The sequence below is a fragment of the Scyliorhinus torazame genome, chromosome 12 (assembly GCF_047496885.1).
Source record: "Scyliorhinus torazame isolate Kashiwa2021f chromosome 12, sScyTor2.1, whole genome shotgun sequence".
NCBI lineage: Eukaryota > Metazoa > Chordata > Chondrichthyes > Carcharhiniformes > Scyliorhinidae > Scyliorhinus > Scyliorhinus torazame.
Window position 1 is genome coordinate 186,147,688 of NC_092718.1, and position 27,606 is coordinate 186,175,293.

At 40.2% G+C, this 27,606-nt stretch overlaps 1 protein-coding gene across 1 annotated transcript in view; it reads right to left on the reverse strand.

Moving 5' to 3' along the window:
* Positions 1-2,942: 2,942 nt before the first annotated feature.
* Positions 2,943-27,606, reverse strand: part of appbp2 (amyloid beta precursor protein (cytoplasmic tail) binding protein 2) — a 118,147-nt gene continuing 93,483 nt past the window's right edge. Inside the window, exons 5-13 of the mRNA XM_072470128.1 lie at positions 24,547-24,715; positions 21,392-21,481; positions 19,565-19,632; positions 18,064-18,169; positions 16,205-16,329; positions 15,651-15,736; positions 13,654-13,844; positions 12,047-12,212; positions 2,943-4,512 (exon numbers count right to left, since the gene is read on the reverse strand). Of these exons, the coding sequence (XP_072326229.1) occupies positions 4,259-4,512; positions 12,047-12,212; positions 13,654-13,844; positions 15,651-15,736; positions 16,205-16,329; positions 18,064-18,169; positions 19,565-19,632; positions 21,392-21,481; positions 24,547-24,715 (1,255 nt within the window). The 3' untranslated portion in view covers positions 2,943-4,258. The remainder of the gene's footprint in view (positions 4,513-12,046; positions 12,213-13,653; positions 13,845-15,650; positions 15,737-16,204; positions 16,330-18,063; positions 18,170-19,564; positions 19,633-21,391; positions 21,482-24,546; positions 24,716-27,606) is intronic.

Below are 27,606 nucleotides of genomic sequence, written 5' to 3' on the forward strand. Positions count from 1 at the left end.
CTTAAAACTTGTAAAATTATATATGCCTTAATAAAATATATTTTAAAAAAGAATGCGGTGTGCATTCAGATAAGCGTGCCTTTAATTTTGACTTATTTTTGCAATCTCTGGCTTTATTTGCTGGCACAGTCTTAAGTTCACATGCTCTGTTCCTTCCTGCCACTCAGATTATCAATTCCATTACAGTTACCTTGCCTTGTCCTCCCTTTTTAATTTACCACATCTTTCCTAACCTAATCCCCCTTGCCCCACTATTGAGTTTAAAGCCCTCTCTACCACCCTAGTTTTACGACTCATTAGAACACTGGTTCCAGCACTGTTCAGTTGGAGACTGTCCCAAAGGTACAGCTCCCACTTTGCCCAGTACTGGTGCCAGATCCCCATGAATCTAACCCCATTTCTTCCTCCCCCAATCTGTGAGACACTTCAATTTGCTCATGGCTTAGGTAATAACTCAAATTGTCACCTTTGAAGTTCTTTATAATTTGGCCCCTAGCTGCCTATACTAAGCAGGGTCTTTTTCCTGGTCCTACCTATATCGTTGGCATCTACATTGACCACAACAACTGGATCCTCCCTCTCTCACTGCAAGTTACTGTCACCAGACAGGTAATACAGCTTTCCAGATCTGAACTGTGTCTATCTCGCTGACTATACAGTCCCCTACTACCATTACATTCCTATTACTTCCCCCTGCTTGAATTACATTGTGTATCACGTTGCCATGGTGAGTTCACCAACCCCCACTGCATACCCTGCTTTCGTCCATACAGGTTTCGAGAACCTCAAATCTGTTGGACATTTGCAAGGGCTGAGGCTCCTTCACTTTTGCCTTCTATCCCCATACCTGCCTCACTTGCAGTCACACCATCCTTCCCTAACCATGGATCAAACCAGACAACTCTATCCTAAAACGTCTTGGAACAAAACGTCTAGCTAACCTCCCCCTTTTTTGACATATTGCAGTGTCTGTATCTCAGCCTCCAGCTCAATGACTGACCCAAAGTTCTTCCAGCAACAGGCCTTTGATTCAGATATGTTTGACTTGGAACACGCAAGAGTTCACAAGCTTCCACAATCTGCAGCCACCACACATCACCTGCCCTGCCATCATTATAGTATTTACTCAATTATTTTAATTATTAAATATTAATTAATGTCTCTAGTCCTGTCTGTGCTAATATTATTTCAATAAATTTCTAGTCGCCCTGATTGAAATTACCTAAAGGTAAAACAGGAAATACACACCAGCCAATCTATTAAGCTTTACTACTAATAAAACCGTACCATTACAAAAGTCACCTCAGTTTTTAAAGATAACTTAAATACTTACCAACCAATCAACTACCTCTTTTCTTGTGAACTACCTGTTTTCTCAGAATGCAGTCTGGAGCCACAGATTGGATAGTTCTTTTAGGTGCTGCTGTCTGTTTCTGGATCCTTCTCTACCCCACTCTTTATGATGGTGAAAGTAACTAAAATAATGTTCAATTTCTGGCTATGTGCTTCCACTTAAATTTACTGCACAAAGTTATATAAATTAAATATAGAAGTTACCTGGGATGTGCAGTATATCTTTATACAAAGCAGGGTCAACAGCACACAGCAGATGTTTCACTGTTCCTCTGTTGAACTAACTCATCATAAATGTATAAAAATAAACTACTGACCACATACGGAGTTCATTATCAATGTGATTATTTGATTTTAAATCAAAATAACCGTTTAAGTTGCAAATATCCAAGTGTACAGTTACGATGCTACTATAAGTTTTAACTGAGAAGGCAAGTTTAAAATATCTTGACAAAACTAGAAAGGAACGCAGAAATTTTGGTTGACTGACAATATGCAACTACTGTAAACTAAAACATTTCAGGTCATTTTTGTAAGTGTCAAATATAGTTTCCAATTCAATGGGTTTTTTTTTTAATGAAAGAGGTCAACTGCAGCAAATAAAATTTCCAGTAATGCCCTATTCCAGCTGTTCAAAAAAACTAATGAATTACATAAGGGCAGCACGGTAGCATAGTGGTTAGCACAATTGCTTCACAGCTCCAGGTCCCAGGTTCGATCCTGGCTTGGGTCACTGTCTGTGCGGAGTCTGCACGTTCTCCACGTGTGTGCGTGGGTTTCCTCCCACAGACCAAAGATGTGCAAGTTAGGTGGATTGGCCATGCTAAATTGCCCTTAGTGTCCAAAATTGCCTTTAGTGTTGGGTGGGGTTACTGGGTTATGGGGACAGGGTGGAGGTGTGGGCTTGGATAGGGTGCTCTTTCCGAGAGCCAGTGCTGGCTCGATGGGCCGATTGGCCTCCTTCTGCACTGTAAATTCTATGAACTTGAACATTTTAGCTAAGAAAAATTTAATCGATAGAGCGCACACATCTGGTGGTACTAGCAACTGAAGAATTGGTAGCTGTGTCAAAATGGCCTGGGAAATCCATGTGAATGCAAAATATTTTGCACTTGCTGTTAATTAACAGCCTCTACAGTTTCAAACTTTATGACCACACTACCTTGTTCCAGAGTGTCCTGTACCATTCTGAAAATACATCACCCTTGTGGCAAAACTGAGTAACTGTTCCAGATAGCTTCCTACTAAATGCTCCTAAAACTGAACGTATTGATGACTTATTGCAAGCAGATCTATAGCAGCAGGGGTTTTGAGACAGCAATTTTAAACAGATAGTTTTACTCTAATGTTATACACTGGTTGTCTCCCCCGCATCCCCCTTCTGACCCTCAACCCTCAGTTGGGCTCTAAATAATTTCTGTGAACCATTTTGCATTTAAAATCTTCCTGGGCAAACGTAGGTAAAATGGCTTTTACTGCTAGTTACACCCTTGCACATGAATGAAATGCATTTAAGCATCCATAGGAAAGTAACCCGTATTTAAACATACAAATTAATTCAACAATCAACTGAGAAGCAAAGACTGAGATTGTGCATGAACACTATATTTAGCAGATCAATAATGTTTATAGTAGTACAGTTACAGAATATCACAATGTTTGTTACAAACATAAGCAATAATGGTTTGATGGTTGCACATAATGTTGGGCGCTGCAGCCTGTATGTCACTACACTAAAAGTTTCTGTACACAAATAATGGAATTATTAAAATGAAAGACAAAATTGTGATGTCATTTTATAAATTCAGCATGGCACTATTACATGGATTCCTGCTCAAGTATCTTTTGAGTGTCTTGTCTGTTGTTTTGCTTTCAAACAGCGGAGGCTGAATATGGTAATAGTGTTAAGCCATTGCTGTCAAAGCAATTCAGGAAAGTACAAAAATAGTACTGTTTAATTAAATGTGCAATAAAATGAATACCGTTGACCTTTTTTCATTTCCATATCCTCAAAATGTTATCAAAACTTTATTATTCACTTAATGCAGAACATGGCAACATTATTCCCAAAGAGGAATATAAGTTGAGTTTTAAAAAAAAGATGACACAAATGGTACCTAAAAACATCAGTTAGTGGTCCAACACTGAACTTGTGCACCACAAACCAACTTCTAGATATATCCTTTAATATTTCAGTTTAAAAAATGTGCACTTCAACAAACTCACTAAGGCCACTCATGCTATAGATACCTAGGAATATAATGACATACTGTAATGTACAGCAAACCTATCACAGTGCCCTTCAGGATGTCATTTTGCAATTGGTGATATAGCAAAATAATTAGGACTAACTGTGACTCTGTGGAGGCAGGCAGTGCAATGGCACCCATTAGCATACTTCACAGGGAACTGCTATATCTTTCAAGATGAAAAAAAAAATTCAGCCAATAGTCAGCAAGGCATGAATGTTTGAAATTCACTTCCACATCCTGAAATCATCTGATTATGCATTAAGGAATGGTTGGATTACTATTCAATGTGGTCAGCAGCAAATGGCTGGAAATATAATTAAAATAAAATTGTAAAAGGCTGCAGCTGCAAAATAACTTCACTTTAACCAATGTTTATGGCATTCAGGTGCCGAGACAAAACCTCCGTGTCATCAGCATTTGCAAACTTTACTAGACAATGACATGCCACGGCGACTGTTTCTGGTCAGTTCTTTCCTAGTCTTGTATCTATTACATGAATTTTTTCCATTACCATTACCTCTGAGCTTAACACCTAAATGAAAGTAATTACCCTAATGGTATTAAGTGTAGTTACTGGATTGTTTCACAGTATGCTTCTCCCTTGTAATCCAGGGAATAAAGACTGTACGTGACAATTTAATCCTGTTTGATCTTCAGCAACCCTGTCCAATTCCAGGCTGAGCTAAAAGGAACGATCTGACCACTTCCTCTGTGGATTGTGTACTGCCATTTACATCCTCAAGGGCATCACTGATGGCAAATTGTCGATCCCGCAGGCGGTTCCAGTTGGACAGAATGTTATGGTATTCAAATACTTTCTCAAAATTGCCAATAGAGTTGTACAGTTTGATGAGGCCCCTGTAATCATATTCCAGTCCGCTGTAACCTTCTCCAAATAATTTCTTTCCTGTATGCAAACACATAATACAAAAAAAAATGTTACTATTTGCCGAATGAACAAGACCAATTCTTTGAATTGTAACACAATCACGAGCACGCCTTTTGGATAAATTTGAGCAATGGAAATGATGGTTAATTTACTTTTGAACCAAGGTAACTACCTTTCATACATATATTGAACTTCATTGAAAATCTCAGTAGCAAAATTTTGGACCCGAGCACAGTGGGGGGGTGGGTATATTAGGAAAGGAGGATGACTATTTGGTTGACCAGGTAGAATTTACAATGAAAAGTCTGACAGGGGGGAAAAGGCAGTGGAATTTAGGGAAGTAAATCCAGAGAATGGAAGAGAGGTCATTGAGTGCACCAATGGTGAGAGTTGAGGGAGAGAAAACATTCAGCAGGAAGGGGAAATCACAGAATCCGTACAGTGCAAAAGGAGGCCATTCGGCCCATCGGGTCTGCACCGACCCTCTGAAAGAGCACCCTACCTATGCCCAATCCCTGCCCTATCCCCATAATCCCATATAACCTAACACTAAGGGGAAATTTAGCACATTCAATCCACCTAACCTGCACATATTTGGACTGTGTAAGGAAACCGGAGCATCCGGAGGAATCCCACGCAGACACGGGGAGAACGTGGAAACTCTGCACAATCACCCTAGGTTGGAATCGAACCTGGGTCCCTGGAGCTGTGAGAAAGCAGTGCTAACCACTGTGCCACCGTGGTGTGACGCTGGAGAGAAATGGGAATGTGATGAGATCATAGAGGAATTCAATGAGATGCACCATTGGGGGGCGGGGGGCTAAGGAGGTGGGTTTTGAGTGCAGCATGGAAGGAAACTAGGGATTAAACAGTGAGCTTCAAAAGTGTTTATACACAACCAAAACTTGATATAAGAATGACATTTAGACAGAGTGACAATTACTGTAATTAAAATAGTAATCGAGAACCACAAAAATGAACCACCCTGTACTATGAATAAAGTCACATAGGGAAAACATATACCTGTAGAAAAATAAGAGGAACCAAGACATGCTTTGACAGTTAAAGCCCTGTGGACACCGGAAGAGAAGCTTTCATAGGATATGCATTGGCTCCACTTAGAAAAGTTAGAATTCTGTACTTCAGATGATGATAATGTGGCTGATATTCAACACTATAAGAAGCCAAAGAGGGATAATGCACCATGGCGACAGTCATACAGAATGCCATAAGTAACTTTACCAGAATAATTTCACTGCCAAATGTGGGATGGAAGCCAGATCAAAGGGATAATAACAGGGAGGAGTGGTGGGAGAATAGGTACAGAGGTTTATAATCTGAACCAGAACCGTATAAAGGCGCGGTTGGAAGCTGGATGTTTTTTGGTTACAAAAACCTCTGATATTATTATGTTTTTTAGCAGCACCATCTAAACTTTCAAAAACTGAAATCATGAAGTGAGTCAAGTGGCCTGGACCACATTAATTTTCCACAGAAATCAATAAATATTCAATAACTGTGCAGTTGAAGAGATGAATGAAAAGTCAAAGTGAACGTAGGAAAGTTAGCAAAGCCAGTAGCTATGAAGGTGCTCAATGGCTCCTGGGGGAAATTATGCAGGAAGATACAGCATGCAATTGAATATTCTGTACAGGATATAACGTCAATAAACTTTAAAGCTTGACAAATGAAGTTAATATCCATAACTGAAAGGCGAACTTTCATGTGGCTTACGCAAAATGAAAACAAAGAACTTTTCTGATAACAACTTGGGACTTACTGGAAAGACCAATGGCTGGCTTTATAATTTTGAATGGATCAGACCAAAGCTCTGCTGAAGCATTTGGAACCACTTACAGTCAGAAATGCTGAATGGACTTTTCCAAGGTTCCCACTGAGGTAGGCGCCAGTCTTCAAACAATTTGATATCAAAAAAATGGCTAAAAGCACGAGATACAGCCAAGTCTATGGGCTTGACAATATAGCAGTTGTAGTACTGAAGGCATGCTGAAAGAACTAGTTGCGCCCTTAGCCAAGCTGTTCCAGTACAACTACAAGACTGGCGTTTAGACAACAATGTGGAAAATTGCCCAGATATGTCCTGTTCATAAAAAGCAGGACAAATCCAATCCAGCCAAATTCTGTCCGATCAGTCTACTCTCAATGATCAAAATGATAGGACATATCATTTACAGTGTTATCTGGTGGCACATACTCAGCAATAACCTGCTCACCAATGCACAGTTTGGGATCTGGAAGGGTCACCAGAGACCTCATTATAGCCTTGGTACAAACATCGAAAGAGCTGAATTACAGGGATAAAAGAGCATTATGGTGGCCATGAAGGATCATCAATAGATCACCCCATGAGCTTCGTGGAATATGAATTAAGTGTGTGGGAGCTCGCCCAATGGGGAATCAGCAGCGAGAGCTTAAAATCTATTCTTCAACCCAGGCCAATATTCTGTAGGGCTTGGACTTTTTAGTATCTTTAATTGGTGCTGGAAGATTGGCCTTTGGCGCAGTTATTGCACTGGTGTCGAGGAGTTCTTCAATCCTTTATTGTTGAAAACAAGCGGTTTCTCTGGGAAGAAATAAAATGCCTCTCTTCAGTAAACTTGAATCCCATGATGTAAGCGGAGAAGATTGGGCCTAATACATAGAGCGTATGCGTTACCTCTTCCGGGCTAACAATATTGAGGGAGATGAGAAACAGGAAATGATCTTGCTGACAGCAAGCGTGCCCCAACATTCAGCGTGATAAAAAAAGCTTGACCTATCCAGATGCTCCAAGACTTTTAACGAGTTAGTAGACTTGGTAAAAAATCACCATCACCCGAAGTCCTCTGTTATACTCCAGGGATACCGCTTTAACGTGGCAGGGTGAACCCGTCACCAAATCTTCGGCCAGATTACGGAAATTGGCAGAACATTGTGAATTCAGACCATCCCTGACCGAAATGTTAAGAGCCAGTTTGGTAGGTAGAATAAATAATGTGATGACTCAAAAACGTTATTGGCAGAACCCAATCTGGATGTTTTTAAAAACCCCATTGAAATAGCTCTATCACTGGAACATGCAGAAAAAGGGACTCAGGAGCTACAAGGAGCATGAGACAGAAATGTCCTCCGGTTAGGGGGAGGAGCCTTGTGTAAAAGTGACCATTCCTCAACTGAAGGCACCTATTTAAGAAAGATGCAAAATAGTCATTACAGGACCGGAGCTCAATTCTCGTCATCTGACAGTCAAGGGTATGGAATGATGACCCCAAGGATGCAAGGGGAACTGCTCTGGTGGGTTGCAGATGTCAGATGATGGACTACTGTAAGCACTGCCAAAGGGCACAGCCGAGACAAAATTATAGGAATAGGTAAAATGCATGCTACTCAGTGAAGAAGCCAGTACAGGCTCACATCATGCAGGTATACCCACTTCCAGAACTGGGACAATGCAACTAAATCATATCACCATCCATGAGGAAATAAGAACCTTAGAAATGGATATAGATAGATTAGGAGAGGGGCCACAATGTGGCAGATGACATTTAATGTGGATAAATGGGAGGTCATGCATTTTGGTCGGAAAAACAGGAAGGCAACTTAATATCTAAATGGGGAGACTTTGGGGTGCTTTGTTGCAGAGGGATTTGGAGGTCCTCGTTCATGAGTCACAGAAAACCAGCATGCAGGTAAAGCAGATAATAAAAAAAGTGAGTGGAATGTTGCCATTTATAGCTAAAGGAATAGAGCATAAAAGGTAAGGAAGTGTTGTTGCAGCTATATACGGTATTGGTGAGACCACATCTGGAGTATTGTGCACAGTTTTGGTCGCCTTATTGGAGGAAAGATGTATGGCGTTGGAGGCAGTTCAGAGGAGGTTTGCAAGGTTGATACCAGAGATGAGGGGTTTGTCGTATGAAGAGAGATTGAACAGTTTAAGCCTATATTCTCTAGAGTTTAGAAGAGGGGAGATCAAATGGTGGTATACAAGATGATAAAAGGTGTGGATAAAGTAGACGTGGAGCGGATGCTTCCTCTTGTGGGGTATTCTAGAATTAGAGGTCATAGTCTTAGGATAAGAGGTAGCATATTTAAAACGGAGATGAAGAGAAACTACTTCTCCCAAAGGATTGCGAATATCTGGAATTTGCCACCATACAGTGCGGGGGATGCTGGCTCAGTGAGTAAATTTAAGGAGGAATTAGACAGATTTTTAATTGGTAATGGGTTGAAGGGTTATGGAGAACGGGCAGGACAGTGGAGTTAATGCCAGGATGAGATCAGCCATGATCGAATGGCAGAGCAGACTCAATGGCCAAATAAACTCATGAAACAACTGATGTATGTAGGGATTGAGCAATAATTAAAGGATCAGGAAAACAAAAAACTTAATTAAACTTTGATTTACCTACTATATGGTATTTTGCATCTCAAAGCTTACTGAAACCTGCTACACACTGTTTAAACCTGAAACTAAACAGTACTATGCACATTTTTAAAACCCTGTTTATTTTATAGCCAGATGTTTATTCCAAAATGCAGCCTACAATCAAGGATGAAAGTAGAAATGTTGTCTTATCTTAAATTCAGAAAATCTTCAAAAGAGAGTTAAAATGCAGTTCTTTTCCTTTACTAATTTAATTAATTCATGAGATGTGGACATCAATGACAAGACCAAAAATTAATATCCATCCCTAATTGCTGCACAAGAACCTTTAAATTGCCACTAATAAAACTCATCAAGGCACATAGCGAATGTGGAGGTGGGATAGGTCAATAGTCCCTTTAAAGAGGATGGGTTTATTAGATGTTATTTCTAATCTGTGCCAATCAGGTGAAGTTCAGGTTTAAATACATGTCAGATATCAAAAGCAAGTGAATGAACATATGGCCAGGAGACCAGACTTCACAGCTACTGTTAAAAATGAATAGCACTGAAATTGGTTGACCTGGATCTAGTATCTTGCAGTGTACTGCTTTGGCGTACGATTCAGATTGTAAATAAATTAGTTTATCCATATACTATGAACACAGTACTATTTTAATGTAACATTTACTGTTTTCTGGAGAAGGCAGAGAGCATATTGGACAACCCATTGTGATCACCAAAGGCTGACATAAATAAAAATGTATTTATCAACCATTACATCATGATATCAGACTTGCTTATTTAAAGGTAGAGGTTCTGGTTCCCATGAAAACCAGCCTTTCTGCCCTGCATGCAACAGTAACTTGCTTTTGTATAGTGTTTAAATGTAGTAAAATGGAGTGATTAAAATTGGATATGTGCACAAATGTCCGAATTGGAAAAGTGCAGATATCTTGGAAGACTATTGGGGCTGAAGGAGATGAGAGATAGGAATCATAGATAAGGAACGGTACTTGAAAACAAGGGTAGGAAATAGAAAAGAAATTGCTGCTGAAGCCAGTATAGATTGGCACGCATAAGGGTGAGAGTGGAACAGGACTTGGTGCAAGTTAGAATGGGGGCAAAGTTTTGGATGATGTCAAGTTGATCTAAAATTAGAAGGTGGGAGCCCAGCCTGGAGAGCATTGAAAAAGTCAAGTCTAGAGGTAACAAAATCCAGTCTTCTATAGGCATATAAAAATAAGAGGGTGGTAAGAGGAGTAGGGTCGATTAGAGACTGAAAAGGGAATTTACATATGGAGGCAGGGGCATGGCTGAGGTGTTAAAATGAATACTGTGCATTTATATTTACCAAATAGGTGGATGTTTCCCATGCCATGCTGTCAAGAGGAAACTTTCACCAGACGGATTAAAAGTTGATAAGGCTTTTAAAAGAACCAGGTGAGATAAAAGGACCAGGTGAGAAGCATCTAAGGATGTTGAAAGAAGAGAGTGTGGAAATGACAGAGACATTGGCTATATTCTTTCAGTCTTCCCTAGACTCGTGGATTTTTTTTCAGGTTGGAGAAAGATTTGTACTGGCGTTCCCCAGGGGTCGGTATTGGGACCCTTGCCTTTTCTGATAAGCATTAATAATCTAGATATTGGTGTGCAGGGGACAGTTTCAAAGTTTGCGGGTGACACAAAACTTGGAAGCCTTGTAAACTGTGAGGACGACAGTATAGAACTTCAAACGGGCATGGACAAGTTGGTGGAATGGACAGATGGGTGGCAGATGAAGTTCAATGCAGAAAAGTGTGAGGTAGGAAGAACATGGAGAGACAATTTAAAAAGGGTACCATTCTTAAAGGGGTGCAGGAGCAGAGGGACCTGGCTGGATATATGCGTAGATAATTGAAGTTGGCAGGACAGGTAGGGATGAGTGAATAAAGAAAACAGTACCCTGGACTTCATTAATAGGGGAATAGAGTACAAGAGCAAGGAGGTTATGGTGAATTTATACAAGACACTGGTTAACCTCAGCTGGACTATTATGCACAGCTCGGGGCACCACACTATAGGAAGGACATGAACTCATTCGACAGGGTGCAGAAGAGGTTTACAAGAATGGCTCCAGGGATGAGAAACTTCAATGACAAAGAGAGATTGGGGAGGTTGGATGGTTCTCCTTGGCGACAAGGCCAAGAGAAGATTTGGTTGGGGTGTACAAACCATGAGGGTGGGGCACAGCGAGTAGATAGGGAGAAATTGTTCCTGCTGGTAAAAGAATCAAAACGAGAAGGCAGGGTTTAAAGTGATCTACAAACGAAGGAAATTACAGAGGAAAAAAAATATTTTGCGCACAGCAAGTGGTTTGAGCCTGGAATGAAAAGCCCGGAAAGAACTGCCCGGAAGTGTGGTGAAGGCAGGTTCAATTAAGGCATTCAAGAGGGCATTGTTTCTATTCAAATAATCACTCAATGCACAGGGGTACTGGGAAAAGGCAGGAGAATGGCACAAAGTCACAATGTTAGTTTGGAGTGCCGGTGCTGACAGGATGGGCTTAATGGCCTCCTTCTGCACCGTAACAATTCTGTTAAAAGCATGTATGAGGGTTTCTGCAGCAGATAATCCGAGACTGGTGTGCAGGTTGTCAATGATGTGGATCTGGCAACAGACGGTCCTGGCAATGGAGCACATGAGGTCAGAAGCTCATCTTGGGTCAAATACACATATTTTGCAAACAATTTAGTTCAGTCTCACAGTTGCAAGGGAAAGGGGTGAAGAGTTTGTGGTAAGAACGAATGACAATAGTTTCAATCATCACAATATTCAATTGGAGAAAATTTCTGCGCATTCACTGCGGACATCTGACAAGCAGTATGACAAATCAGAGACAATGGTCGAGAAAGATGATGGCAAGGTAGAGCTGGATGTTGTCAGCAGTATATGGAGAATGTCACATTGCATTTTCAGATGATGCAGCTCAGGGACTTAGATGAGAAAAAGAAAACAATGATGAAAGGAAGTCCCAAGCAGAATGCAAGAGCTCAAGGATTTTGGAAAATGTTTGAAGTTTTTCCCTCATTTGTTGAAATACAATTACAAGTTCCATTAGATATTTAAACAAAATAATACACAATGAACACAGGTTTAATTGCTTTGGCATTTCATTCTCAAAATTCAAGTGGTGATGGTACATACCTATCGCTATTGACCTCAGATAAAGTTTTTCAGCATCTTCAAACTGATTCATATCATAGTTATAGAGAGATGCAAGATGTCCAACCGACAATGCCACTTCATAATCTTCTTGGCCCAAGAGTTGTTCCTTAATTTGAATTGCTTTTATGTGCATTTCTTCTGCTTCCTATGAAAGCAATAAAAAGTATGAGTGACAACTCTGCCAATTAGAAAGATGAACAAAATAGTCCGAAAGTAAATTTTCAGCACTGCCCATAAAGAACTTCAAGATAACCAGAACAAAGGGCTATTTCTTTACACCCTGGGAGCAAAATTGATTCTAGTAGGTCTTGCATGGCTTATAGTAGCATACTGATGTTAAACTATCAGTTTTAGATGTTGCCAAGCAGCATGGAGGATTCAGTTTTGGCATTCCAGTGGTTTGGCAGTAGGAGTGCCACTTTACAGCCAATAAGGATGACTTGAACTCATTCATTTATCCACCAGAACGAATAGCCAGCGGACAGCTGCAAAACCTCCTAATCTTAACCTACATAAGTAAATGGACAACCAGCTTCTGCTCCATTTACCCTTGCTGTTGGCTCTATATCTGTTCTTGAAATTTGCAGCAGCCAAATAAGTTTCCTCTTTAGTTTTAAATAACTCAGTACAATGACTCCAGCACAATGACTCCACCTAAAGTGATCTGATGATTTATTGCTCAATCAAGTGCGGGCAATACTTCAAAGCTCAAAAACGGACACCAACAAAACTGTCAAATGTAGTACAACAGCATTCTACCTGTAACTACAGCTATTTCATACAAGAACTATATGAAATGAAATGAATCTTATTGTGATGACATATTTTTGTCTCCAACTATTTACATGAAATCTGAATGTACTCTATCTTCATCCTCAATTTTATCCCTTCTCTTTCCTCCTATTCTATTTCTCCCACAGCAACTTTGTCATGTAACGTTGACAACACTAAGAAGTTGGTAGCTCAATAAAACTCTGTTATAGTGAGAGCTGCTCCTTGGAGTGGCTTTGACCAATTTTTCGTTTGAGCCACATGAGCATTCAACATGGTTACACATCTGAACTAAAATTAGATTGTAGCTACTGCAAACTATATCAGTTAGCTGGGTTAGAATGGAAGGAGGAGTACCTGTTTTATTGTGGCAGTATTCACTGCTGGTCTGCATGAGATTCAGTGTATAGGGAAGTTGCTACATAAGGCATTCAAAGCAACAGAAGAATTGCAAACTTGTCAGGAGACATTAGCAACTCACTCTACTAAACTAATCAAAGTGACAGCTAAGATCGATATCTGGGACAAATCTGAACACCAGTCGGGGAACTTTCTAATCCAAGAATAGAACCTGCAGCATCTGCACCCTATTGCAAATTTCCATTTTTTCTCATGTTCCAGACCCAATGAGAGGATTTTTGATATGGCTAGACAGTAAGAAACAAACAGCAAATGGGTATGGGGCTTTCTGAAATAGGGCAACAACATGTACGCAAGATACTCGCAGAGCAGCATAAAACTGAAAAGCCAAGAAGAAAATGGATTCTGGAAATTTAAATCGTTAACTAGGAAAGCTATGCATCATTTGGCATTACCTTGAACTTCCGCATAGATTGATAGAGTCTGCCCAGGTTTCCATAGTGCTTTGCTGTCTGCACATTGAACTCGCCAAAGGCTTTCTTGGCTAACTGGAGCGACGAAAGGTGTAAATCATGAGCCTCCTGAAGAAGCCGTTGCTCGGTTTCCTTGTTATGACAGTCAATAGCAATCTCCTCCAGTATAAGTGCTGCAAACAAACAAAGTGACAAAATCAATCTGGAAACAGGTTTCAAAAGGACAGGATTAGTGACAGTAACACTGAGAATTAATTAATCCAGAAGACTGAAAGTCGACATTTACTAGACTGACTGCATACAGTTCAAGAAGGCGACAACGGCAGTTAGAGCTGGGCAATATCAGCCTTGCCAGCTATGCCAATATTCCACAAAGTGTTTGGGTCAGACATCAAGTACACAGCATGATTTCAATATTCAAATAGAAATTAGATTTAAAAATGTTTCTCTTCCCTTGCTGTCACCTATCTCCTTGAAACTCTCAACCATTCTGCAAATAATGTTTTGTACTAAGGATCAAATTTTATATGCTTAATGCATGTCAACCATTTCACGGTGAGCAATATATTATGATATTCAGATGTGAACAGAAATACATGCAATTGATCCAGGGAGGAGAGAAGCATGTTGGTTTTGCTTTGTTAGTTACTATATACTCATTTTAGCAATTCGAAAAGTTTGGAAAGACATGATCAGATTTTTGTTCAGATGATCACCCTGAATCATAGACATGTGGTGTACCAAATGTCACCACATTCGTACTTAGTTACTTCTCTTTCTTCCAAGTAAAATATAGATGCAAAAATTAAGGAAATTACAGGCACATTGAATTAAAGTCATCGTCATAGTCCTAGGTTACCATAGGCTGTTTTCTCCTTTGAGGGGGAGAACTCACTCATGGTGATTTAACCTGAAGATCACCACCTCAGGCGACGGGCAAGGTTGAGAAGGTGGGGTCTTCATGAATAAGCTCAGCTTGTACAGCAATTGCACATGTGCTGTTGGCCTCACTCTGCATCATGAACCAGCTGACAAGCCACACACATCATTAAAATGCCATGCACAAATACAGAAAATAATCAAAATGACTAATAGAATTTTATAAATACAGGCCTAGATTACAAGGGGCAGAAGCCCTGCTCCATCTGTACAAAGCCCTGGTTTGATCACTCTTGGGAGCACTGAGGGGATCTCTGGTCACCACCAAAATGATCAATAATAAGAGCTACGTCTATAATCATTAGTGAAACAAGTTGTGCATATTAATTTCCTGCATAATTTTAACCTCTCAGTCTCTATCCTATTATTCTCACATTGATAGCAGTAGATACCTGCCAGCTCAAATAAGAGTTCCCAAATTTATTTACAATTACCAAATACATATTCCAAGATAACATGTTTTGGCCCACGGGACTAAAAACATTTAAAAAAGTGTTGTAGAATTATGCCATCAAGTGTGGATATATATTTACACCCAGGATTCGCACACCTCTAAAATCCTTGACTGAGTTCCAGTACCGTACTCAAATGATGAGTGGAGACTGAGTAAGCCCAGAAGGACAGCATTTAAATATTAAATTGCTCTTTTGCACCACCAAGTGGCTGCCCGAGGAGCAGTCTTGGCAGAGGCCTTGAGCAGCTCGTCTACCCCATCTTGGTCAATCTGGGAATACACAGATACAAAAGAAAATCATACATTAAGTCGGTTATTAAGTATTCCATTTCAGTCTGCTCCACCATTAACTTTTCTTTTAAATGTACACAAACTATTTTAATATTTGAGAACACACGGAGTGGCTTGCATATTACTTTCACCAAAACAGGCTACTCTTCAAAGATAAACACTGAAATATTGTGATTAAATAATTAAAATATTGTTTCTGCAGCCTAAATTCTACGGTAGATAGAAACGCAAAAGATATGCCACGCTCTCAACTCAAATGTATCAAAATATTTGATCAAAATTCTAATATACAAACCTTTAACTCTTTTAGAAGAAGCCAACAATAAGTGGTCTTCAGGGAGGATATGAGTGATGATGTCTATGGCACGCTCAGCATGGAATCTGCAAGGGAAAAAGTACATTTCAAATGCAGAATGTTGCTTCCATCAGGACAGTACAAACCCAGCAATCCGTTAACTCCAATGTTTCATTTCATTTTGCAATGATAAGTAAGATGAAGTTTGTGTTTGGCAGGGGGAAGGGAAGAGGAAGGAAAGGCTCCCTCAATCCAGATCATGACAGATACTGTCCCACAGTGCAAACAAATAATTAAATTTAGATAATCTCTTGTCCAAAATTCTGATGCAAGTATTATGTGTGACAGATTGATGTCCAGCTCAAGATATTCTGCTTTTCACATCTGAAGGAACATTTTGAAAGACATCAACTTTTCTTATATAATGTATAGTTAAGTCAAAGTACTGAAAATATGCAATAAGGATAATTCCCATTGTGACTGACGAGCATTTTTGAATTTGTTTTTAATAGAATAAAAAACATTCCTGGCATGCAACTAATTGGGTAACTTACAGTGCATTGTCAAACTTCCCAGAACTATACTGGTGTACATAAGAAGAATAAGCTAGGTCCTCATGAGCTGTTGCTACATGGATGTTCTTGCCTCCAAATACTGACTGTCGGATATCGAGTGCTGTCTAAGAAACAAAACATTGTTCAAAGTTCAGTTGCAAGTACCACTTATTTGTAAAATCTTCTTTAGACAAAACTAGTTTTATATTATATATCTCAAAAACATAAAAACAAATATCTGCCCTCTATGTCTGCCTACAAGTGAAATAATTTGCATAATTAAAACTTTCCATTTTAAGCCGATGTTATTGCTCAAGTGCAAGACCACAAATAGTGATGCTTAAATCAAGCTGCCATTTGCTCACAATAAAATGGCCCTTTGTAGGAACTGACTCACAGATACAGTTATTGAACAAGTTTTATTCGTCAAGAAGTAAATTTTTTCCTTTGTTAGAGCAGCATTGGTCCAGAACACTCCTATATCAACTTCGCATTGTCTAGCAAGTGCCCTGACTGGAGATTTTTAAAAAATGACACCAGTATTTACCTGGAGCCACTCAGGTCACCAGATGCAAGAAAAAAAATAATCAAACGTAATAAAGCAAAAAGCCTTTCAGAAAGGAAAAGAAATGCTGCCAAAATGGCCAGGTCTCTTTTCCTCTCTCACCACCAAAAAGGGAGGAGTTTGCAATATTCCAGTCCTGTTGTGCGTGGGGGGGGGGGGGGGGGGGGGGACTCACAGTATTCATTGGCATTCTTGATTAAGCTGTGGCCACACCTTCCAGGACGACAGTGATACTAGTAGCAACACGATGATAACACCAATGACAATTTATATTTGTATAATAACATAGAACACTTCATATTGGCTTGAGAAAAAATAAGGTGCTGAATTGGACGAGAAAATATTCTAGAGAGGTGACCAAAGACCTCGCCCAAGAAATGTGCTTTGAATGAAACAAGGAATGTGCCAAAACAGAGGGCTTTTAGGAAAGGAATTCCAGGGCATGGAACCTAGGCAGGTGAAGGTGTAGCCACCAAAGGAAAAATGAGACGGCAGAAGTCAAAAACAGTTGATTAAGGAGTGCAAGAATTGGAGCAGCTGTATGGCCAGAGTGAGGCTGTGAAAAGAATTATGCACAAGAATGCCCATTTAAAATTGGACTAAATAGTAACAAGTTGAGACATCAATGGCTAGTTAGTAGGTCTACAAAGACAGAGAGGATAAGTAAAGGGAACTTGGTCTGGAGTTAGAAACGGGCAACATAATTCAGTGTCCTTACAGTGCAGAAGACAGCCATTTGGCCCATTGAGTCTGCACCGACTCTCTGAAAGAGCACCCTACCTAGACCCTCACCCATGTGAGGCAGGAGTGCCACCATGCCGCCAGAGTTTTGAATGACCAGACTTCTAATGGAGACTGAAGGATGGCACGTTTGCCACAATTGCATCGGAGCAATTGTATGGAGGAGATAAAAGCATGCATACCGATTTCAGGGCTGATGATCTGACATAGGTGATGGCAGGTAAAGTTACGGCAGTTAAAATTTATAAAAGAAAATGATATGGGGCTCACAAACCAAGCTCATGTTTTAAGAGGATGCCGAAGCTTTACATAGTAGTTTAATCTGAAATAGTGGACAGGGAGGAAGACGGCATCAATGACAAAGGTATGGTATTTATGGTAGGGCCAAAGATGTTGGTTTTTCTACTGTTTAGTTAGAGGAAAGTACAGCTCATTCAAGATTCCACATAGGACAAACAGTATAATAATATGCTTCCCATTTTTAAACTTAAGAACATGCTTGAGAGAATAAAATATACCTTACGTGCGAAACTAAAACAATTTTCCAACATACCTGATAAATAGCCACTGATTGACAAATATTATCTACGTTCAACAAGTAAAATCCATAATCTAAGAGGGTATCAGAGTATTTTGGATGTTTAGGCCCAAAGTGTTCCCTGAAAAAATAATGAAATTTCTGTAGTAAATATTCAAATTATGTACTATAGTATTTCACACACTTTTCCATTACAAAATGTAAAATTTTAAGTCCTCTCCTTAAATAAAGAGTGAATGTTGTCAACACTACCTTATTAAAACTGTCTTTCTCCCCCCTCCCCTCATAGAAAACATGACTTAATGCTAAATGTGTACAAAAGTTCATTTCATACTTGTGTCTCTTTCTTTCTGTTAGGCTTATTTTGTTCTTGTTATCACAGTGAAAGATTTGTGCCAAAGAATGGAATAGTAATGTCTGAATATTGGTCCAGTTGTTACTGTGTACTATCAAAATGAGAGTGGCAGAAAATAACTGACAATAGCAAAAGTATAATGCAACTTTGATGAAAAATACACAGCTTGCCCATAATAAAACAAGATAAATCTGTACTTCAATGAAAAATTAACTTGATGGCAGCCGAACCAACTTCAGCTGCTTTACCATTGACCTTCTTTCTATCATGTCAGAAGTGGGGATGGTCGCTGATGATTCCACAATGTTCAGCACCTTTTGTGCCTCCTGAGATACTGAAGCAGTCCATGTCCAAATGCAGCAAGACCAAGACAATATCCAGGCTTGGGCTGAAAAGTGGCACGTAACATTCGTGCCACACAAGTGCCAGGCAATGACAATCTCCAACAAAAGTGAATCTAACCATCGCTCCATGACATTCAATGACATTACCATCACTGAACAAACAACATCCTGGCTTACCACTAACTGGAAACTAAACTGGCCAACCATATAAATACTGTGGTTGCAAGAGCAAGTCAGAGGCTAGGAATCCTGCAGTGAGCAATGCTCCTCCTGACTCCCCAATGCCTGCCCACCAGCTACAAGGCGCAAGTTTGATGGAATACTCTCCACTCGCCTGGATGGGTGCAAAGAAGCTCAACACTATCCAGGACAAAGCAGGCCACTTGATTTACACCCCTTCCACAAACATTCACTCCCTCTGCCAGCGATGCACAGTGGCAGCAGTGTGCCACATCCACAAGATGCATTGCAGGAATTCACCAAGGCTTCCAAACGCACGACAACTACCAAGTAAATGGACAAAGACAGCAGAAACATGGAAGACCATCGCCTGGAAGTTTCCCTTTACTCACGATTCTGACTTGGAAATATATCACCGTTTCTTCAGTGCCTCTGGGTCAAAATCCTGGAACACTTTCCCTAACACCACTATGGGTGTACCTACGACACATGGACTGTAGCGGCTCACCATCACCTTCTCAAGGGCAATTAGAGAAGGGCAATAAATGCTGGCCTAGCCAGTGACACCCACATTCCATAAATGAATTTTAAAAAAGGAATTAAATTCTTTGCGAATAACTTTTATATGGCAACTTACCGTGCTAAATACACTGCATGTTTTATTAACTGCTCTGCCTTTTTGAATTCTCGCTTCACTACACATGCCTAGAAAACAAAATCAATTTCAAATCACTTAATCCTAATAACCCAAATATAATCTTGAGTGATTTGTTAGTGCAATTCAAAAATAAATGTACAAATACCTGTGAAATTATTTTTGGGAATTAATTATCATTGTATTTTTAAAATTCATTCTCTGCAGAAGAGTTTTTTTTGAGTCAATTTTGTTTTGGAAATGTTGCATATGGTACATACAAGGACAGAGTTAAACAATAAAATTTGTAAAGAAAACTATTTGTCACTCAGATAAAATGAGTGGGAGAGAAGTCATGGGACTAAACAAAGGGTATCTGGATATAGTCGATGTAATCTACGTCACTGCAGATATGTTAACTGCTACATAATTTGCCACAATTAAATTTCTTTCCAAACCAAAGATAAGTATAGACTATCCATTAATATAGAAACCTTGGGCGAGATTCTCCACTCCCACGCCGGTTGGGAGAATCGCCTGGGCCGCCAAAATTTCCCGGGACGCCGGTCCGACTCCCTCCCGCGATTCTCCCAAGCGGCGGGAATGGCCCGGTCGAGTTCCGCGGGCCGCAGAATCGCCGGAGACACCCAAAATGGTGATTCTCCGGCACCCCCGCTATTCTTAGGCCCGGATGGGCCGAGCGGCCAGGCCAAAACGGCGGGTTCCCCCCGGCGCCGTCCACACCTGGTCGCTGCCATCGTGAACGGTGCGTGAACGCTGGGGGGGGGGGGGGGGGGGGGGGATCCTGCACCGGGGGGTACCTTAAATGTGGGGTGGCCCGCGATCGGCGCCCACCGATCGTCGAGCCGTCCTCTCTGAAGGAGGACCTCCTTCCTTCCACGGCCCCGCAAGATCCGTCCGCCATCTTCTTGCGGGGCGGACTTAGAGAGGACGGCAATCACGCATGTGCGGGTTGGCGCCGGCCAACCCGCGCATGATGCCAGTTATGCGGCGCCGGCTGCGTCATCTATGCGGCGTCGCCTTTACGCGGGCGACAAGGCCTGGCGCGTGTAGATGACGCGGCCCCGATCCTAGCCCATTGTCAGGGCCTGAATTGGTCGGGATCGGGGCCGTTTCACGCCGTCATGAACCTCGACGGCGTTCACGACGGCGCGGCCACTTCGGCGCGGGAGTGGAGAATCCCGCCCCTTATGTTAAAGTGTTGAGTGCATTATGTTGAGTAATGCACTACTCAACCCTTCCTGGAATTTTTCATGATATTGTTGACACTCCTTTGGTCCCAAGCAACTCATGGGTCTTGTTATGTTCCATGGGATTGTTTCTGTCCATGCACTCATTCCCATTACTGTCAATTACACATGGAATTTGTTCATGAAATAATTTAAAAACATCAATAGTAATTATTTTTGCTAGGAATCTACTGCACCTCATGAAATATATGGCAAGTAGACAGATGCAGTAAACTACCATATCTGACGCTAACTGATCTGGGTAGTATTAAACATCTTAAGGCATATGACACTACTAACTTGTAAGAGACGAGGGATGTACGTACAATATATTTTTTAAAATATGAAGGCTCAACAAACTTTATGTAATTTGGACATTCTGAATTCTTCCTCAGTGCACCCGAACAGGCACCGGAATGTGGCGATTAGGGGTTTTTCACAGTAACTTCATTGCAGTGTTAATGTAAGTCTACTTGTGACAATAAAGATTATTATTATTGATTAATTTTTAATCACTTTTTTTCTACATTACTTCAAAATGTATTAACCTTAACTACTGATAACAGAGCAAATTACTCACTTTTGAGGCTTGTCTTAGAACATCAACTGCTACTTTCACTGGCAAGCCAACTGTGATTTCCCTCATGGCCTCTACACACCATTTATAAGCCTGTAAAAACAAGTTAAACAATATATACAACATATTGATTTTCTACTATACTGCAGTATAATAAAACTGACTGCAATAATGTAAGAAGCTGCACATAATTAAGGTTACAGGTGCAATAGATTATTCCAACTGCATTAGAACCATAGAACCCTTACAGTGCAGAAGGCTATTCGGCCGATTGAGTCTGCTCCTCTGAAAGAGCACCCTACCTAGGCCCATTTCCCCACCCTATCACCGTAACCCCACCTAATCTGCACATCCTTGTACACTTAAGGAGCAATTTTAACACGACCAATCCATCTAACCTGCACATCTTTGGATTGTGGGAGGAAATCAGGGCACCCGGAGAAAACCCACACAGACATGGGAAGACAGTGACTCCACATTGAGTCACCCAAGGCCCAAATTGAATCTGGGCCCTTTGCACCGTGAGACAGTAGTGCTAACCATTGCACCACGTGTCGTCCTGGATGATACATGAGCAATGCAATGAATTTTAACTCTGCACAACATTTCCTAAAATTAAGCCACTGGTTAAGACAAATGTTTTGGCTACCCCAAAACATTTAAAGCTCTCAACCTGCTTAGCACTTCTAGCACTCCAGTCAAATCTAAGCGGTGACCATACTGGTCAGAAATTCTACCAAGTCTTGATAAAGAAGTGAAATTGCTCTTTACTTTAACCTTTAAGTATATGGAATCAATTCTTTGATCTTCCAGGAAGTTGGCATAGTACTCAGGAGTAACAAAATCTACATCAGCTAGAAGATGCTAATCACGGTTGCCTACTTGTGCATAATTTAAAGCCAGTCTAAAAATAAAAATTAAAATGAACTTAGCTCAATGATAATGATAATGTAACATTATAGGGGAGGGCATAAACTTGCAACCACATTGTAAAAACAATAACGTTGAAATGTTCCGAAGATGTGAAATAAACGATAAAAATTTAAGTAATTCTCCTTCTCTCTTTCTTGTATATACATACTTGATGACTTGCGTGGGTCTTACCCCCATAATCTAAAGATGTGTAGGGTAGGTCGATTGGCCACGCTAAATTGCCCCTTAATTGGAAAAATAAATTATTGGGTACTCTAAATTTATAATGGAAAATATAGGACCACTTGTACCTTGATAACTTGCACATTTAGAAGGATTGTAGGTTTTACTCCCGGGAATAGAGCTTGAGCAAATAATGAAGGCTGGCATTTCAGATGTTGTATAGAGGGAGTGCTGCATTTTTGGAGTTTCAGTCCTGCATTAAAAACTCGCATCTGATCCTTCAAGTGGAGTTAAAAAATACCATGGAAATATTAAAATAATAGGGGAATTGGGGAATTTTCCAGTGCCCAGATCAACATCTATTCTTTCACTACCATCACTATACGTGATTATTTCATTACTTCTATCTTTGCTGTTTATGGGACAGTGCTGTGGCAAATTGGCTACGTTTCTTTACATTACAACAGTGACTGTGGTTGGCTGTGATGTATTGTATTGTAATGTATTGAGGACATAAAAACAAGCTTGATATTTACTTTGAAAATTCAAATTGTGCCGAGAGCTTTCTATAACCTTTAAAGAAAATTTGGAGATCTGCATCCTGGTACTATTACGCATGGCACCATAGTGAAATATACTTTAAAATTTGTAGTAGTGATTGTATAGATTTAACCAGAATGCTGAAAACAAGCACCACTCGTTACAAATTCAGACTTGCCTCATTCCAGAGGGGAAGCCGGGCACTATAAGTCCCAGCATGCCTTGGAAGTTTGCATTGTCCAGCGTTTTGCCACTCTTCAGCCCAAGGGCCCAGTCCCCCTGCTTGATGAGAAAAAAAAAGGAACCATATCCTGATTTGACTCAGGAACAGGATACCATAATCAACGAGTCCCAGATAGGGGACAGGGAGAGGTCTCCGTTAAATAAAAAGACCCTGGAGGAAGACCACTGGGAAGAGGAACAAGGAAGGAGGCTCCAAGTAGTAGAAAAGGTGCAGTTGGCAGGATTTAAGTAATGGTGTGCAGCAGAAGTCCTAGAGATTGAGGGCAGAAGGTTGGTGATTCCGTGCTGTTGGGATAAAAGTAACCTTTTGGAGCAGTAGTGTTCAGCTCAACACGGCAAAGAGCTGAAAGTGTGCTTGTGAGTTGATGCTGGAGTGCAGCCTCGCGAGTCCAGGTGAATGAAATCTTGGGAAATTAGACCAAAACTTTGCGAGGTGTGCAGTCAGTGAGGCATTCAGAGCTGGAGTAACGTTTGGAGAGAATTCTAAAGCTAGATCTTCGAAGTGAAGACTGGAATCCCTTGTAAGAGAGACAGAGTTTCAACAAATTTGGGTTACTCAGTCTACTGATGTCTTGGTGGATTGCTGAGAAATCCATGGAATATGTCATGGTCATGTCTGCCAGTTAGTGTGGTGTATTTGTCATTTAATTCACATATACCTCATGCTAATCTAATTGTTAGAATAGAATATATTGTAAATTTTTAAAATCTTTTTGACCTTGAATAGTAAAGTTTATTTTGTTTGTTTAAAAACTGGTGGAATCTTGTGGCTTTAATCTCTTAGCAGGCACCTTGAATCTCAACCGTTGACTATTTTACACAAAAGGTTACTGATCCCTAACCAGATCATATCATATCTTAGGGGTCTAGTCCAGAATCATAACACAATGGACATTGTATCTGCATTCAATTTATCTCATCCCTGATCATAGTGACTCATATTTTGTCACAGGAACCTGGAATCCTCAGGCAATGTCCCCGAGGCAGCTTTTTCTTTTGTGACCTGGACAATGGGACATTCAAAGAGAAACAGCACATCCGAACCCAATGCTGTCCTCAAATTGTGTAACAGAAGCAAACATTTCAGGGGTCATCTGAGGAAAATATCATGAAATTTCTATTAATTTTCCCTGACTATTCCAAGAGGCTGAGGTGAATTTTACTGTATAGATTAATTGAGGTCAGCTACTGCAGATTTAACCTGATGTAGATCGTGGAGCATATTAGGAATGTATATGCCACTAATGCTTTGGTCTTCATCTCCACTGCACGCAACTTACCTCATCATAATGACTTTTGGCGAAGAGTAGTGCGCAAAGTTCTCCAAAGAGTGCTGCTCTATTCGCTTGGTGACCATGTTTTGCCAGTTTATCAATGTAGGTTTGAGCCAGTTTGTAGGTCTCTTCCCCCAAATGGTACTTACAATTGCCATTGCGCACGTGGAGTAACCTTGGAAACAAATACAATTGGAATCAAAGTATGACACAGTGCCTGTATGATATAATCCAAAAACAAAAAATGATTTCCCACAGCAACCATTTTCAACACTCTTCACTCAAAGCTATTTAAAAAAAATATTATGGCCGAGAATTTCCTTGTAATTATCACAAACAAAGATGCAAGAGCTGTCTTGAGCTGAAAAAATTGCAAGGAAATTTGGATGATTTACAATATAACTTTGATAAATTCATAATTCTTTAATCACAACTGAAAGGAAGCAGATAGCATGTTTATGTTTTCTATGGTTCCTGATTGCACATATTCTGCATAATTTTTTAATGTTCCAGCAACAACTAATGAGATTCTCAGAAAATTCTCAGTGCAAGTTGCCATTGACTTGTTCAGCATAGAAACCACCCAAGACAAATCACTGAAACTCTGGTTTAGATTACTGCTGCAAAATTTGGTTTTTTTGCAAGAAATATGATCTTGGGTTCAGTGTCTTTTGCTCAGTGCAAACCCTAGCGATCTGAAGTTCCCCCATCACTTCCCAATACTGTGTGCCTGGTTGCACAAATACAGAATCCATATTGCATTTACCATTTGCGGTAACATTGCAGTGTGTTCTTCAGCCTTTTAACAGACTTAGTCAACTGAGCCATAATTACAAACCAGTTTATTTTTCTTGCAAAAACAGTACACAATTTACATTCTACGACTGATTTTTCTAGGGAAGAAATTGTTAAAACTAGCGACTCTCAATCTGAAAGCTCATTTTAAAAGCTAGCTAGCCCTTTTTGTTCCAGAACAGGCTGCTCCCCCTCACTCTATCATGGTGGTGGGAGAAGAGAGGGAAAAAAAACTGTACCTCTGATCTCTTAAGTCTGTGTGATCATATGAAATGAAATGAAATGAAAAGAAAAATGAAATGAAAATTGCTTATTGTCACAAGTAGGCTTCAAATGAAGTTACTGTGAAAAGCCCCTAGTCGCCACATTCCGGCCCCTGTTCGGGGAGGCTGGTACGGGAATTGAACCGTGCTGCTGGCCTGCCTTGGTCTGCTTTCAAAGCCAGCGATTTAGCCCTGTGCTAAACCAGGTCTGTTAAGGCATCAGTCATAGATGGTGCCAAATTGAATCACTCGAAGAATCATGGGGATTCCAAAAGCTTTTCATTTTTTAATTAAGCCAGGGGGTGGGGAGAAGGGCATTTGATAACAAAAATAAACTCTTCGCTGAAAGGCGAGAATCCTCCACTTTTAGTTCATAAGCTTCGGTAAACAGGAGCCTGAGAGGTTCCTGACCTGGACCAGCTTTTCCAGACACAAGCTTTAAACTTAAGGTTCGTGAGATTTAAAAAAAACAAAACACCTCTGTATAGATTATTAAACAAAATTAGTAAAAACAAATGACTGAGATCAATGCAAATCTATAAAATAATAAGAGAGACTGCAACTCCCTTTCAAGGCCATATTACCTTTTATACTATAATTAATATTGCAAATGTCCTTTCAAAAGTAGTACACTGAACAGTCCACAAATACTGAAATATATATTGGCAAGACATTTCAACCTTGACAGTTACCTGCAACAAAGTAGTGATTGTGGTTTTGGCTTTCCTCTAACACTTGTAAATTATAGAAACAACTAATTTTTACAGGCAGACTGAAATGAATTAAAACCCACACCTTTCTTGTGCCAAGGGAACAATTACTCATCAACTAAAGTATACAGTAGAAATTAAGAGATCTCTTCCATTCCACAGGGCCATCATATCCAAGTTAAAACTAATTGACCATATTAGGAACAAGATAATGTTACCATATTTAGAAATTATAGTGCACCAGAAGTTGAACTATCCTGCATACAACATGGGGCAGCATGGTGGCTAGCACTGCTGCCTCACAGCACCAGGGACCCAAATTCCATTCTGATCTTGGGTGATTCCTCCAGGTGCTCCGGTTTCCTCCCACAGTCCAAAAATGTGCAGGCTAGGTGGATTGGCCATGATAAATTGCCCCTTAGTGTTCAGGGATGTGCAGGTTAGGTTAGAGTATTGGGATAGGGTGGGGAATTGTGCTCAGGTGGAGGGTCTGTGCAGACTTGATGGGCCGAATGGCCTCCTTCTGCACTGCAGGGGTTCTATGAACATGTTTTTTTTACACATATCATTATGCAATAAAGCATCTGGATGAAACATTGTTCACAAATGTTCAATGTGATGCTGCCAATACTTCTGTTGTTGCTTCTAGTTTCTCCTATGAGGTGATCTGATGTCTAGGTCGACTCCTCTTTGCCTTCATCAAGAGATCTCTTCAGCCTTTCATCTCTGATCAAATGGTCGAAATACTGACATTTGCTTTGGATGTCACTTTTAAAATTTCTTGCAATTTCAAGCACCTCTTCATTTGTCTTGTGGTCTATATATGGAATCTCTTAGCATCCACATTTCAGAGACCTCTATTTTTATCCACAAATCTTTATTTATTGCCTAGGTTGAAGCTTACAGTAAAGTGGATAGAAAATAGCATCTTATGAGTTTCTTTCATAGAACCATTAGAGGAGGAGTAAGCCATTCAAACTCCATTCAAATCTACATTGGCTAATCATCTACTTTAATACCCTTTTCCCCCCCCACACTATCCCCATGTCCCTGGTATTTAGAAATCTGTCAATCTCTAGCTTAAATATACTCAACGACTGAGCTTCCACAAACCTCTGGGGTAGAGAATTCTAAAGATGCAAAACCCTTGGAGTAAAAACATTTTTATCATCTCAGTGCTAAATAACCGAATTAGTGTCCCCTAGTTCTAGACTATTTAACCAGGGGAACATCTTGCTTGCATCTACCCTGTCTATCTCAAAGTATTTTGTTAGTTTCAATTAAATCACCGTTGAAAC